This window comes from Dermatophagoides farinae, chromosome 9 (assembly GCF_024713945.1).
Source record: "Dermatophagoides farinae isolate YC_2012a chromosome 9, ASM2471394v1, whole genome shotgun sequence".
NCBI lineage: Eukaryota > Metazoa > Arthropoda > Arachnida > Sarcoptiformes > Pyroglyphidae > Dermatophagoides > Dermatophagoides farinae.
Genome location: NC_134685.1, coordinates 17,156 through 32,891, shown reverse-complemented (window position 1 = coordinate 32,891; position 15,736 = coordinate 17,156). Strand labels below are relative to the sequence as shown.

Below are 15,736 nucleotides of genomic sequence, written 5' to 3'. Positions count from 1 at the left end.
CAAAAACAAATTGCTCAAATGAATTCGGCACATGCGCTGTTCACATCATGTAACAGAAGTATGAATGGGCCTTGTTTGTTGTGTGTTTGTAGTGTGTGTGTGTGTGTGTGTGTGTGTGTTGACTGCAGTCTGCCGAATGCACTCACAATTTGTCATCAATAACAATAAAATCCAACGAATCTGACGAATTTAATGAATCCGAGTTAAGAATTGAATTTTATCCATTACGGTAAACAGGTATGTCAAATGCCAGCTGATTCGATACGAATGTTGACTTTTTCTGTCTAGGCCAAGTTTCTTTTTGTTTGACACTCGTAATTACGAACTGATTGTATCAATGTCACATCAAGAGTGTGGCGATCAGATGATGGCCACCGAGGATGGTGTCGTTTTGTCACCATCATCTGATAAAGATCGCCAAAGTGAGGAAAGGCCCGAAACAATCATTGATGGCCAAGATGATGGTCGTTGTTGTGACATTGACCAGCCACACCAAGCTCAACAACATGTAACGATCCAACGAAGTGAATCAGTGATAAAATCGCCTTCAAAGTCAACACCAACACCTGTCATCCAGGTAATCGATACGGCAAGTGGACAAATTGATGGTGAACAAAAGAAATGCTCATCAATTTGTTCGCCTTCGAATGGAGCCAATTTTCTACTCAGTTCTAACATTGCACCAAACAACCCATTTTTACGAGCAACCAGTTTTCACACAAATTCTTCATTGTCATCATCATCGACGTCGGCTACATCGAATTGTGCCGATGGCGATGCATCGGATTCATCATCGGGCGAATCGCAAATCATTTTCGCGCCTCCCAAATTGATTCCATCATCGCTGGGGCCACCAAATGCGACCAGCTCTTTCCTTCAGCCAACGATACTGAAAACGTCTGATGGCAGCATATCAGGTTTATCTATTTTGTTGTGTTTCGCATGACTGATTTTTGTCATTTTTGATGATTTAGATATTCGAAAGCCAAACGAAACGATTTCGGCAAGCAAAACATTCATCTCATTGAACAAAGAAGACATTGGAAAGATAAAGACGCCTGCTTTCATTCAATTAACATCGCCGTTAATCACATCGAATGGTGGTAGCAATACGACCAGTTTGATTACCACATCCAGCAGTGATGAGACGACATCTGTCATGAAAAGTTCAAACACTTTGGACGGAGCGGGTACCTCGAAAACATTTTTGTTTGGCCAAAAAGTCGAAGACAGAGTGGTCATTGATCAGTCCGAGCTGATTGCTAACAGTAGCCAAACGGCATCATCATCCACATCATCAGCCAATCATGCATTATCATTTCCATCGTCGGCTGCCACTGTATCATCATCTTCGTCTTCGTGTTCATCATCGGATCGTCCTCATCTGATATCATTCAGCGATGTGTCGAATTGTGAGGAATCGACCATCATCAAAACACTGACAACACAGAGTACGGGTGACAATGACCCAGATTCTTCAACCTCGTTCACGTCGGTCATTAAGAATGGTGGCGACAGTAACGCCGAAAGCATTTTCAAACGTAAATACGAAGTCATTACAGGCGAAGAAGGTAATTATCTGTTTTGTCTTTGAATCACCAATATGACTAGTAATAATATCACTGCAGACGAACAGAATGTGTTGAGCATTCACGGACGGTTGTATGCCTGGGATACAGATAAAGCTTCCTGGGTAGAGAAAGGTCGTGGTCCGCTTCACTTGAACGATGTGATGAAGGATGAGAAACTATGCTCACGACTAGGTAAGTGCTGTCATTTCTTCATATCAAAACGTACCATTAATCAATTGCATAGTGATGCGAACGGCTGGTGCTTATCGATTAATTTTGAACGCTCTTATTGTGGCCGGCATGACATTCGAGTTGGCCAGCGAGAATTGTTTACGTTTCACCTATGTTGATGGTATCTACATGATCAAGGTAGTCTCTAATTTTATTCTCAATTGATTTTCATTTCGGTTTCATGTTTTTTTTTTGTTTTGCTTTGTTTTCACAGGCAAACCCAAAAGATATAGACCAATTACATTCGGCCATCGAACATCGGTTACGTGATATATCGAAACGGGCCCGATCACATGACGATCATTGAATGAATCACTTTTTCCCATTGTCCTTTGTCCAGTTTTATGATACATGATGATTAAATGAGACATATATATATTTGAAACCAAACAAACATACAACATTACCCATGGCCGGCCATCAGTATTGGAACAGGCCCTGCTATGCAAACACTACTTTTATGTGATGTTCAATGGTTTCAAAATATCTGTGTACAGATGATGATGTAGAATCGGAAAGACGACAATATAGTGTGCAAGGAAATTGTAAAGAAAAACGACAACGACAACAAAATTTCACCGGAGCGAATCGATTCAATGTTTGACTAGTTTATTTTCAATGTTGTGTTTGTTGTATTTAATTTGTTCAAACGACTTGAATAACTGGAATGACATTGAATAAACAAACAAAAGTTTCCAATAATAATGGTGTGCAATGGTGGTTGAATTTTTCATGGCTTTTATTAATGAATAATTGAACAATTGAAATTGCACAACACAATGACAATGACAATGTTGTCAGTGTTATCAACGTTATATTAATAATAACCAGGTTGAATTTGATTGCCAATTTGAATTTGGATGACGACGACCGATGGATAAATGAGTCAATGATGAATAAAGATGAAGAGCGAGATGGAGAATGAATGCGAATGATGATGATTGATTGGTTGATCACAATTCACCAAATTTCGCCCTCTCCTCGGTTATATTCAGATCGATATTCACACGCACACTTACAGCACACATGGCTATTGAATTCGGGTTGCTAGGTTTCGGCTATAATTAGTTGGGGTTTGTCCGATAAACAACAATCGATTGGGGGCTATTGTCCACGAAGCAAAATGATGAAAAAAAAAACACAATGGATAATCAAGATTGATCAATTCTGGATTCTGGTATGGTGAAAACATCACTCATTTCTGTCTGTCTGTTTGTTTGTCTGTGTGTGTGTGTGTGTATGTATCGATGTGTGTGTGTGTAACAAACGATAAAAATAGATATTGCAAAGATGATTATTGGTGATTGGTAGACGTTTCATAGCAAACATTTGGAGCTCTCAGTCCATGAATCCGGTTTGGACTAGTTTGTCGAGAAAGAGTTTCAGATCGGTAAGTTCGCTGTCACGAATGCCCATCGATTTGAGTAGACCCAAGTCACCCGATTCGACAGCAATCAGAATGTTGCGAAGATGTTCTTTATCGCTTTTCATCAGATGTAAAGCGCTCGCAAAATCATCCAGAGTTTCGCTTTCTATTTCAGAATGGAACGATCGTTGGTTAGTAGCAGAACGACTGTAAACAGAATCGAGAATTACAGAATCATGCATTACTTACCGGACAATGCAACAGCCACTTGGTGTGAGCCTCCCAATGGCGCCAAAGCATCGCGGGCTTTTTTGCCGAATAACTTTTCCAGGTAATTTGGCCCATGGTTGGTCAGCAATGACTGCAGGAAGTTGGCCGTTTCTTCAACAGGTGGCCTTTTGGCTGTTTCCACCAGGATGACAAAAGAACAAAAGTCATTGGGTTATTGATTGATATTGTTATTCATCATATTTGCAAATGACACATGATCATCTCATCTCATCTCTCTAACTATATTACGTCAATCATTGATCGATTGAATGATTGTCGTGGATCATTGATGGATGTGGTCCATTATCTGGTTGTTTCAAAGAGTTGTTGGTGAATGGCAAAAGCATCAAAATGTCAACTTTGCTATTTACTTGCAAAAAATACATATAATGTGGAATGTGTCGAACAAATGGAGCATAACACATAGAATGATGACCACCATCATCAATTATTGACGTGATGTGATGTAATGTGAACAGAGAGAGAGAGAGAGAGAGAGAGAGAGAGAGAGAGAGAGAGAGAGAGAGAGAGAGAGATGAGTGGGAAATGATTGTATGGTACATACCTGCCGTACATAGCGATGTGTCTTCATCATAACCATCGGGACAATCGGGCGCACCATCTACGATCGTTGGGTTAGGTGGTTGGGACAAGAAAGCAGAAAGCATGCGTTAATGGACAAAGTGAGTATTGTCTATTGTCATCTGTGACTATTTTTTCTTTATTAATATCCATTAAGGATCATTAGAATAATTACCGCATAAATATTGTATCGATATGCATATCAATGAATTTCCGGGACATCGAAATGGCTGCGTTGGATGGCAGCGTTCGGGATCTGCAGCGAAACGGAATAAATTCATTATTACTGCACATTATTATTGCTGTAATTATCTCTATCTTTATTTTTATTATTGTCAATTGAAATTCAACTTTTGTTCTGTTGAAATAAAAATGAAAAGTTTTTCCAAAAGCACCCCATTATTAATTCATCAGTGTCTGTGTTCAAGTCGTAAACATGGCCCATGGCTGTTACACCTGTGCATTGAGCGCAGAATTGATTAATTCAGCCATGTCAATATAGTCACGAATACACTGAGATAATAAATTAATTAATCGTCTATTAATAGACGTTGGTCGTGTTTTTCTGTTTATGGTAGTAAAAATTCTATCCTGGATCGGCGAGCAAACAGCCAGAAGAGATGATTATAGATTGCATTAATCATTGATTGCTGTGTGTAGTAAGTGTGTGTGTATGTGGCCAATGTTTCGTGACGAAGCATTCATAATTGAAAACGTCACGAAACGTTGGTCTATCAATTTTCTGTTTGCCGGTCACTGTTGGCCTTTCGATGTAAGCTAAACCTATGAATCAACCTATGGATTGACTTGGCGACTGTAGATTTGTATTTGTTGATTATTGATAATTCGATATTGATTTGACCAGACTTACCATCACGTTTGACATTAGCTAGGTTGTTACGGTGTTGCATCATGTTTGAAAAATCGACCAGGTAGGCCCCGCGAGCCAGACCAAAGAACACAAACACCAGAATGGGAATATGTGACGCTCGTAACAGTACACAATTCATCTTTATAATGGAACTGATTGATCTTGGATCGAATGATTGTCTTGGATAGGCTGCTGATTGTTGATGATTAACCAACGATGGGACAAAAGTTGATTGTTGGTCGAGATTCAAATGATACACCTTTGTGAAAAGTATGAGAATTCAAATTCCATTCAAATTCAAACTGGTGTGTGATGTGGATTTGTGTGGTGTGTGTGTGTGTGCCAAACTGATATCACAATTGGAATGGCAACCAACACTAGAATCGATGGCAAGAATGTACCGTTTCCATTTCCAAGGTTCCTGCCTCCCATCGCTTGCATCATTCTGCTTTTGACTTGTGACTATAGTGCTGCTGCTCTTGATTACGGTGCTGGTGGCCCAATCTTTCTCTCTCTCTCTCTCTTTCTCTGACTAGAATTCTGCAGCATTACTGATATATAGTTGGTTGTAACCTTGGCTATTGCTTTAATGTCTGTGAATGTTGCGCGTTTGCAATCTTGGAATTGCCTTACTGTTTTTTTCCATCATTCATTCATTTATTCATTGGGTCCCTTTTTTTTCTCTCGGTATCTGTCGGGTTCTACATACACACACACACACACACACACACACGGTAATCATCATTAATGGCAACACTGTTTGTTCTCATCTGTGTAGATGACGATCTTGGTCGGATGATTGCGATCCAGCAAACCAACCAGTAGCAAGGAATGCCATGACGACCACAATCTATCTCAGCTTGTTTGTCTTTTTCTCTCATTCATTCTGGTGATGGTGTGGAGACAACCGACAGTAAGATGGATGGTGGGTGGTCGGATGACACTCATTCATATCATGACGTAAACCATAACAGTCCCACTCTCCCATCATCATCATAAATAACACTAACACTAACACTAACAACAACAACAACCAACAGTACATTAATCGAGGAATTAAAGAGAGAGAAAGACTGACATTATTCTGCAGGCATCTCTAAAACCGAGATCCAGGTGTTTGTTTTGGTCGCATTAGATAATGGATAGCATATGTTCAATCAATCACAACAAACTGGAATTTATCAGCATGGAAATCGATTGATTGGATGAATTGCAGTTTCCGATTGCCTATGACCTTTGCATAATAAATAAATAATTAGACTATGATGACGACCATTTTGATGGTTATGTGTTTGTTTTGAATTCAATTTGAAAAAAGAAATTTTCTTTTCTTTTCTTTTGGGATTCATTGGAATTCTATGCGTGTGTGTGTGTGGAGGAGAGAATCGAGAATGAAACAAAGAATATGAGATAGTGATCGAACCAATTGAATTTGTTATTTGCCAGAGTGGGTTGTCTGTTGTTGGTGCTGTTCGGAAATTTGGCAGAACATTTCAATTACCTTAGATATGGCTGAAAGCCGTACGATTCCGGTTGCGGCACGTATCACATTTGCCTTTTAATGACAGGCCTGTAAAAAACAAAAGAGACCCACTGATTTGGATGAGTGGCTGGAAACTGGAGATGTACAATCTCGACATGTTCGACAGGACTGTTTCCTTGTTTGTTTCACTCTTGTTTGTTATTGTTAGTGTTGTTTAGTTGCTAGTGTGCGATTAGATAGTAGAAGCCAATTACCGAACATGTCCATTATGACATGACGATACGAGCTTGATTTGAATTTATTCCTTGACGGTGGTTGAATGTTGATTATTATGGGCAAAAAACATTTTCATCTGGATCATCTTGTTGTCTGAAATGCAAAATGGTCTCACTTTCTATATATGAGTGCTAAAGTGATTCGATTCAAGTGGGAGATGAGTTGGTTGTTGTTAGTTTGGTGGTTATTAGATGGCAAATGTTTTTGAGTGCCTGAAGGCAGAAAATTCGTGAATAGAATCACTGGGTTGAGTGAGTCGTTTTATTGTTCGATTAATCGATAACTTTTTCTACAATTCTATTTAAAAACTTTAGCAAAACTAACCGTTTGTATGTTTGTATGTTTGTATGTTTGTATGTGTGTATGTGAGTGTGGGTAGCTTTTAGTGAGTCATCTGTCTGTCTGTTTAATGGCTTTGTTTTCCAGTCGATAATGGCCTTTTTATTAGTTAGAACACAATAGTGATGCTCACCCCTTCAATGGCGGCTTTGCCTCCATAATTTTCTTTTTTTTTCTTTCTTTCCAACGGTGTGCATTGTTGAATTGTTGATCACATTCATTCAATGTAAATAACAACAAATTGGATGACGATAATGAAAATGGGCACACAATTAACCTTGGACCTTTAGCGATTAGGGTTATTGTGATATTCAATCTATCAAATGCATTCGTCAAATGTAAATGTGAGTGGGAGTAGCCAGTATGTCTGCACATATGACATTTACTCATTCATTGTTGAAATGGATTAATATTGGTGCAAGCAACATGGAGTTGGTTATTAAGTAAAAAGCCTGGCCACAGAATATGAGGCGGTTCGAGATTTGTGATTCGGCTAATTTAATTTAGGCCATAACCCAACTTGCATAATAACGTTCACCTTGACCAATGAGGAAGCGGGGGTCTTACTTGGACAAAAATTGATTTTTCCATTCTCAGCATCGCTGATGATGCGTTATTTACATATGTGGCAACGGACGTGCCGACGACCCGAAAACCGAAATGGCACAAATGACCGACTAGCACACCATCCACAGCATGTGGTCTGACATTGGAAAATGTGCCAAGTCAACCAAACAAACAAACAAACAAACAAACCAACCAACATCAATCATTGCCTAGTGATCAGCATATGAATGAAATGAGCTCTCTCTCTCCGCCTTTCTCATATTCTCATTATTACCCAGTAGAATGTAGTGCCCAAAAGTAAAGGTTGCATCATTAATTAGTCAGTCAGTCTGGTTACTAGGAGCCAACAATCCGGTTGTTCTTTTCGTGGCTGCTAAATTAGTGAGGACGATCGATTGTTATGATTACGAAAATCGATAATACAATTTCCGATTCGTATTGAACAAATGGCATGATCGATGTGGATTGTTCCGAAAAAGAGATGAGCTTAAAATTTGAACCGAGTGCCATGTTTCAGTTTCAACACAGGCCTTAGTGATCCAAAAAGCAATGGAGCTGCTCGGCTGCAAAGACAAACAATGAATTATTTATCACCGACACACGAATTTGGCCGAAATATGGGCATTATCTGCCTATACAAACACAGGGCTTTATTCTCGATTCTTTGCTCATGGCTTCCATGGCCATTAGCACACACATTATGCCATTAGTGTGTGTTGAAACCACTTTTTGAATGACTAGAATATAATGTTGGTTACACTTTGAGCTCATCTTATGAAAGTAAAACAAACAAACACTCGACTGGCATTCTTAATTCTCAATTCTTAATAAAAACATGCGACTCGTAGCTAGGAGAAGAAAAGGAAACAATTGCACTTTGGGACACAGATTATCGCGTTGGTCAGCCAGTCAGAATCGAGTTTGGACGTGTTGTTGCATGGATTGCAATGGCAATATTCTACATGAGAAGAATTCATTAACGACTGGAGAAAAACCACAAACAAAAGCCTGGCTGTGTGTGTGTGTGGTCGTGATTGTTGTTGGCGCCACAAATAACATAAATAACCTTTAATACCAGTCCATGAATGAATTAGTGAGACAAATATTGGTCCCCAGATGATTGAGTCTTGTCTATTTTTATTGATCAATTTGAAATCGGGTGACGTGATCGTTGCCTTTTATATTAGGCATCTATTGCTCTATAATTGACAATATGGCCAGCTCAACATACGTCGATTCATTCGATTGACATTAATCACAGCCAGTCATATGATTGTAATTGGATTCGATTGCCAGATTGTCGCAAATGTGCCATTTGGATCAATTACAATCATATGTGGCTGCCCCAATGATTGACCAAGCAAACTTGACTGTCATGGTGAACTAATGCCACTTTGTGTAATTAACAATCAGTGTATCGTTTCAAACACTTGGTTCGCCATCTAGCAACCTGGTTCGGAAGCCAGAATCTTTGAATGTTTGCAAACGGATCCGTCAGATGCCATCTCAATGGTGGTGAATGTAGTCATTGATACAGTAGAAATATCACAAGATTGACTGGTCATCGCATGTTACGCCGACTCGAAAATTGTAATGGCCACAGTAGGCCAGATGGGATGTGGCTCAGCGTAATTCATTCACCAACATTGTGGTGGATCAAAAAGACAAAAACACATAACCGTCGACGACGATTGGACAGACTCACTTGGAATTGATCGGTCGTGTCGTGGAAGAAACTTTGAAAGCGATCAGATTGTCATTGGACCACCATTGATGGCTATTCATCATCGGTGGATGATCATCATGGTTCTGTTGAACCAGCGAATTGTAGTCATGTTGATGACCGTTATCATTTCATTCGTTTTGATGCTGACATTGCCCGCCACAGCGATAGCGAAATCGGCCAATGGCCGAAATGGACGCATGATGACAGAAGCGACCAGCAACAACAACAACAACATCAAGGAAAGACGCATCAACGAGAAGATTCGTCGCAAGTATTTGACTGTGCAACGAACCTTGGATTGTCATGAACGTTCTTTCACATTCAAAGCGGTCCAAACAGATCCTGTGACCGGACTGCAGTGTCGTGATTACATACGACTATTGTCGTGCTGGGGCCGTTGCAACAGCGGCGAGATTTCTGATTACCGGTTTCCATACAAACGTTCATTCCACAATGTCTGCATTCACGATGTGGTCGAAAAGCGGTTATTCGAGCTGACCGATTGTGATGCTGGAGCGCCCGAATATCTACGCTCATACGAAACGGTCGTGGCCAAGTCGTGCGTGTGTCGACGATGCGAAACCTCGATGGTCAACTGTGAAAGTGCATCCATTGATCTTGATTATATGTAATGCTCGAGTACTTTACTTTGTTGCTTTGTCGTTTTGTCGTTTTGTTGCTTTGTTGCACTGTTTCCCCCTATTCCCTCCCTCCTCCTCACACATAAATTTCCAATAAATTTTTAGTTCAAACAATCCATCTTTCAATTCAATTCTTTGTTTTAATTTGATTCGATTGTTGTAGTGGATGAGTTATTCATCATCATCATCATCATCATTATTATCTATCTGTCCCAAGTGGTTTCCATACACGAATGAATAAGAATTGATTGGAAATGATTTGTGGCATTAAAATTTAAATTGTTTTGATCGCCAGACACCAACATACGAACATATGATTGATCATTATATTGGAATTAGTGCTAATTATCCGATGGATGCCTGATTCTGACAACAGACACGCAATCACAAATTAGGATCGGCGGCCAAAGGTGCCACAGGATTCAGGATTTTCTCGCTCCTTGTGTGTGTATTATAATCTGATTAATATGGATGGGGACACAGCTCATGTACTTGCACAAAGAGAGTGATGGAAAAGACAATCATCAAGATTCTCGAATAAGAGTTTGCCATTTATTCAATAATAATGATGACGATCAAACTGGATATTTGGCTGAATGAAAAGTGTATGCTGAGAGCCGGAAAAGACGTTACCACTTGAGTCGCGATGTATCCAAGTATTGACATGGCCAATTTGCAATTCAAATGGGATCGAAACTTTTGAATGGAATGACAATAATTACTCGGAACTGGCATTGTTGTGTCGTTGTTGTTGTTGGCTGACCACCAGTGTGTGTGTGTGTGTGTGTGGTTGTGCACACAATTGATCCAGATGCGACCACCAAACTTGGATTACTTTACTTTTTGAATCTGTAATCCGTCCACCACTCGACTATGAGACCAGGATTAATGAGCAACGGTTGGAAAATATGAATGACTGAACTAGATTTGTTCCAAAGAATCCCATTTCACTGTCGTATTGGTTGTAATTGCTTAATTACATTTGCTCCGAGTCAACTATTCATTGGGCAATTCGCTACACGACTACGGCAATTTTCTCAATTGTTCATCCATTATGGATGGGCCAGCTCGATATACTATCGTAGCAATCCATAATTCCTCTCTCTCTCTCTCTCTCTCTCTCTCTCTGTTCATTCATGGAAACTTTAATCATTCACGTAGCAGAATTATGATGATTATGATGATGATGATTTTTATTGTATGAGCCATATCGAATGAATTATTCAAATTGTTTGTCTCCGCACTATAATGTGGTGCCGATGGAAGACATGCACGCTCTTTGACCGATGAATGAATGAATGAATGTGAATGAGAAAGATCAGATTGTTTGTTTGTTTGTAATGGATTTTACTTTATTGTTATTATTGTCATCGTCATCATCATCATCAATCAGAATATGGATGCTAGTAATTTGGCAATATATCATTGTCTATTGGAATGGACATTCATTGATTTAAGGTTAGAAGAAGAGGATTCTGTACAGAGTGACACACAAAACAGAATATAGATGGGAAGAGACAAACAATTGGAATAAAGATAACTATGAAATCTATGAAATGAATGAAATTAATGAAATGGGCAGCCAACCTGTTTATTAATGACAGATTGGCCGCCATGCAGGTTCGGAAGTAAAGTGATGATTTATTTATTCATTCATCATGACATCGATGATGATGGCCACTTGATTCTAATTGAATTGCTAATGACGGTGGCCAATGATGATGATGATGATGAGAATGATGATGACGATGATGAGAATCGTGTGGAGATGATTATCCAATGCAGATGCTGCTGGCTCCAGCAAGCAAGTTAATACTTTTTACAATGGAAACATCCACATTTGGTGGCCGATTTGAATTTGATGTCTTTGGGTCCGTTGCGACACATTACTCGCACGCTCATCTGGAGAAAAAACAAGAAACATATGGACAGAATGTGATTAGATGGCAATCTGATGAATATTTCATTAATCACTCGCTAGCGATGCCCATAAAGGCATGATCAATTATTGATTCGACCTTTGCAATGATCATGATGAATTATGATGTGTGCTGTGTGCTGTGTGCATGTTGGAGCTAGCTACCTGGATGTTGCCTGCCATAAATCGCAGTCTGTCGTCGCTTAATTATAATGTATGTGTGTGTATGTATGTATTAGACATACAACCAACATGACTAACGAGCTCCATGTTGGTCATTCTTTGTCAGAAAAGAGAAATTTGAATTTCATTGGGCCAATCGGATGTGCAAAACTTTTCGCCGAAACTCAGTGACCAAACCACAATCATTTGTCATTCGTTCCGGCGACATTCGAGGCATTCTATGAATTCGTGAATAATTGCCGGCCACTTTTGCTAATGCTAACATTAACATCATCATCTGATTAAACAAACAACCCCAAACCAATCAGGCGAATGGAAACATGGGTTGTCACGCTCGTCCGCTCTCGGGAATATCAAACGAATCACTAGGGTATTGCTTTGTGGTTCGCCATCATGGGACTCACTCTGGCTCTCAGTCTCATTGACACTAATTGGCTAATGTGGCAACTGTGTGTGTGTGTGTGTGTGTGTGTGTGTGTGAGTGGGTGGGTGGGGTGTTTTGTTTCAATTTTCAGCACTTACCACTTCGGTCTCGGTCATCGCACAACAGTTGCCCACAGAAGTGATCATCTGCTTTCCGTTGACCAGCAGCGTTTCTTGATTCGATGGTATCGCATACGATACACAGTATCCACGACAGGCGTTTGATGTCAATTCAAAATTGATGCAACCAGGTATGTCAATCTTTTGGGTGTGACCTTGCCACGGTAAAGAAACCAGAATCGAATCATTGGTGTTGGGATGTTGGAGTGATGAGAATGACAACTTACCTACAATGTGACAGCCTTTTTGTTCCCAAACAGAACCCGAACAGCAATGGGAGATTAGCACAAACGTGACTATTATCACCAAACTTGACCAGCATTGATGATGACTACTTGACCATAGAGAATATTCGAACCACGCTGACCGGTGCTGGTGATCCATTCTCTTGTTGTTTGTCGATTGATTCGATCGCGTTTTAGTGCTGGATTCGGCTAGAAAAGCAAACAAGAAATAGATAGGGAGTTAGAGATGCGTGTGGAAATGTTGTCGAACAATGGAAATGGTTCCACACTTGCACGTTATCCGTTCAACGAAGCATAAAGGAAAAAGTTTGATACACTGATTTGATGGACTGACATGATGCCTAACTACATCCGGAAACAATTGATTCACTCATGCATTACTGCTGGTGCTGAAACATGCAACACTACCTTAGAACAATGATCACACTATGAATGAATGCATCAACTCTGATTCCGTTCTCATCAATGGGGCCACGGGTACTTGCCTGCATTCACACAATCGAGCTAAATGTTGGGCCGTTTATCTTTTCATCTCTATCTCTCTCTCCGTGTATGTGTGTGTGTTTGGTTTGTGAAACTAATGCGGCCATAATGAAGCAGGTAATGAAGTATGGTTAGAATGAAAAGTTTAATGGCGTTAAACTCAAATCTAGCTTATTCAGGAAATTACGTCATTGGCACAGGATTCGATCAATGAGTGCTGACTCGGTCATCTTAGGGGCGTATTTTGCTGCTGCAGTTAGATCGATGTCGAACCGGATCTATGTCATTCTGACTTTGTCTGTATGCTGGTGTGTTGTAAGTGCAGTGTGTGTGTGTGTGTTTCTGATGATACAAAGGTATTAGTGTAAAGCCAAATTGAAACATCTCGAGAGTGAGAAATCTAGAAATCTAGTTCAGTCCGGATACGCGATTGGAGCAAAGATGGTGCTGTTGCTGCTAATGGAATAATGTAGTCGGACCAATAATGGTTGTCAGTGGTAGCAATTAATTCACTAATCACTGCTAATTCACTCAACACTCGGCATTTGCATAGGTAATGTGCTGAGTTGGCATGTTCGCACACACACATACACACACACACACAAACTGATTTGACTGATTGTCGAATGTCAGGGGTGAGTGTAGTGTGCTAATTGCCTTGTGGTCATGCTGACAAGACTGGATTGGCAATCGAATGCATACTAATGAGCAAATATTCACTTGTCTGATGATGCGGCAAATTAATTATGATGGCAAGTACAGACTGATGCCTTTGTCGACAGCTATGGCTGTAATAATGAGTTTGAATCTGAAATGCAAGGCAGTGAAGCGTCCATTTTCATTTCATTTCGAATCGGATCCATGTGTGTGAATGAATGACAAACAGATTAATCATTCATGTGAATAAAGAGGAGGAGAAATGTTGACACATTCTGACATTCTGACATTGGCGTAGTGAGTCATTTTAATTGTTATTGTTGCTGAGACAAGCGGAAAAACATTGGACAAATTAATTAACTCCAACTGAATGGCTAAGGCAGCCGGCCACACACAGCAAACAAGAAAATGAAACAATGAGAACCAGCCAACAAACAAGAGAGGTGTGTGTGTGTGTTTGTTTGTTTGTTTGTTCAAGGAATAAGGAGGACTCGATTAAACAAAAATTTATCGATTATGGTTCGAGTCTGTGAATGAATCTGAGCATAATCACACAATGGACAGCAAATTGAATGAGAGAATTAATGAATAGAACACGTACTGTACTCTTGAAAAAACGGAACATTAACATTATTTGTTCCGAACGGATTATCATTATCAGTGAATAAACATGATGAACACGACTGACGTCCAAAGTAATTGGCAATCGATCCCGTTTTATGCACACGCCTGGCTTGTTCCTGTTGTTCATGTTGTGTTGGTTATGACATTGTTTGTTTTTTTGTTTGTTTGCTTGTTTGTTTTTTTGTTTGTTTGGTGGTTCAATGGGCCCAAAAATAGCAATTTCATTCACATGGACTTGATTAATTTGTCAATTTAATAGCTAGGTAATGGTCGATAAAGTCTTAATAACAACCAAACACACCCTATTCAGAATCGGAATCTGAATGACAATGGGATGCATTGCAATGCTTCCCACAACCATTCATAAAATGCCGACTGAACAAACAAACAATGGAGAATGGAGAATGGAGAATTCTGGTATCAGGTGCCGTTTCTATTTGGGTTCCCATTAATGAGAATCAGAATAATGGCGGGTTGGCCGCATTGTTTTCGAATCATTTTTGAAAAATTTAAACAAAAAATGCCCATAATGGAAGATAAATATGAACAGCCAAACAGAATGATGGTCTATAAATAGAGATGGCTATTACCGACAACTCATGCTCATTGGTTGCAGTAGTAAAATGTTCCTAATGGCCAAACAATTATTCATCATGCATAATGGCGAACGGCAATTGTCATTTAGGTCGAGATTAAGAAATAATAATCACCACACTTTCTTAAAAATTAACAACAAGCAACGATTTATCGATTAGTTAATCAATTAATCAATTAATCAATCAACGCATTCCACTCTTCAGGTGCAACAGTTGACCTCATTTCACTTACCTGATTGCCATTGATGGTCGATGGATAGAGCGACAATGCTGTTGTGGTCGTAATCGATTCGAGAATGGCTCATCGTATTCGATGTTCACTTTGTCGATGAGCTAGCACAGTGGACACTGTTTTGTCGCCAATTCTATGAATGTGGAACCAAAATTATCGACAACGAAATCGCAAATTAATGAAAACTGCAGACTCTATAATCAAGTTGGCTTGGTCGTTCACAATGCTATGACTGCTTTCAACCGACGTCTATCGACTATCTGGCCGTTGCGTTGGATTGGATCATCGTCTTGGCGCCGATCATCATCGGCGTAGCAAATTGAATCGTTTTG

At 39.7% G+C, this 15,736-nt stretch overlaps 4 protein-coding genes across 4 annotated transcripts; 2 read left to right on the top strand and 2 right to left on the bottom strand.

Moving 5' to 3' along the window:
- Nucleotides 1-70: 70 nt before the first annotated feature.
- Nucleotides 71-2,507, top strand: RanBP3 (ran-binding protein 3). Its single transcript, XM_075733984.1, has 5 exons — nucleotides 71-917; nucleotides 975-1,571; nucleotides 1,629-1,763; nucleotides 1,816-1,940; nucleotides 2,017-2,507. Exons 1-5 carry the CDS (start codon nucleotides 338-340, stop codon nucleotides 2,107-2,109), a joined length of 1,530 nt encoding a protein of 509 aa, XP_075590099.1. The 5' UTR covers nucleotides 71-337; the 3' UTR covers nucleotides 2,110-2,507.
- Nucleotides 2,508-2,523: 16 nt separating this feature from the next.
- Nucleotides 2,524-5,262, bottom strand: LOC124497570 (IDLSRF-like peptide). Its single transcript, XM_047061239.2, has 5 exons — nucleotides 4,892-5,262; nucleotides 4,196-4,276; nucleotides 4,004-4,060; nucleotides 3,418-3,570; nucleotides 2,524-3,334 (listed from the first exon to the last, which is right to left on the bottom strand). The coding sequence occupies exons 1-5, from the start codon at nucleotides 5,028-5,030 to the stop codon at nucleotides 3,141-3,143; spliced, it is 624 nt and encodes a 207-aa protein (XP_046917195.2). The 5' UTR covers nucleotides 5,031-5,262; the 3' UTR covers nucleotides 2,524-3,140.
- A 3,933-nt stretch (nucleotides 5,263-9,195) lies between these two features.
- Gpb5 (Glycoprotein hormone beta 5) lies at nucleotides 9,196-10,037 on the top strand. Its single transcript, XM_047061240.2, has one exon. It carries the CDS (start codon nucleotides 9,330-9,332, stop codon nucleotides 9,912-9,914), a length of 585 nt encoding a protein of 194 aa, XP_046917196.2. The 5' UTR covers nucleotides 9,196-9,329; the 3' UTR covers nucleotides 9,915-10,037.
- Nucleotides 10,038-11,269: 1,232 nt separating this feature from the next.
- Nucleotides 11,270-15,645, bottom strand: Gpa2 (Glycoprotein hormone alpha 2). Its single transcript, XM_047061242.2, has 4 exons — nucleotides 15,405-15,645; nucleotides 12,795-13,001; nucleotides 12,547-12,722; nucleotides 11,270-11,825 (listed from the first exon to the last, which is right to left on the bottom strand). Exons 1-4 carry the CDS (start codon nucleotides 15,475-15,477, stop codon nucleotides 11,733-11,735), a joined length of 549 nt encoding a protein of 182 aa, XP_046917198.1. The 5' UTR covers nucleotides 15,478-15,645; the 3' UTR covers nucleotides 11,270-11,732.
- Nucleotides 15,646-15,736: the final 91 nt, after the last annotated feature.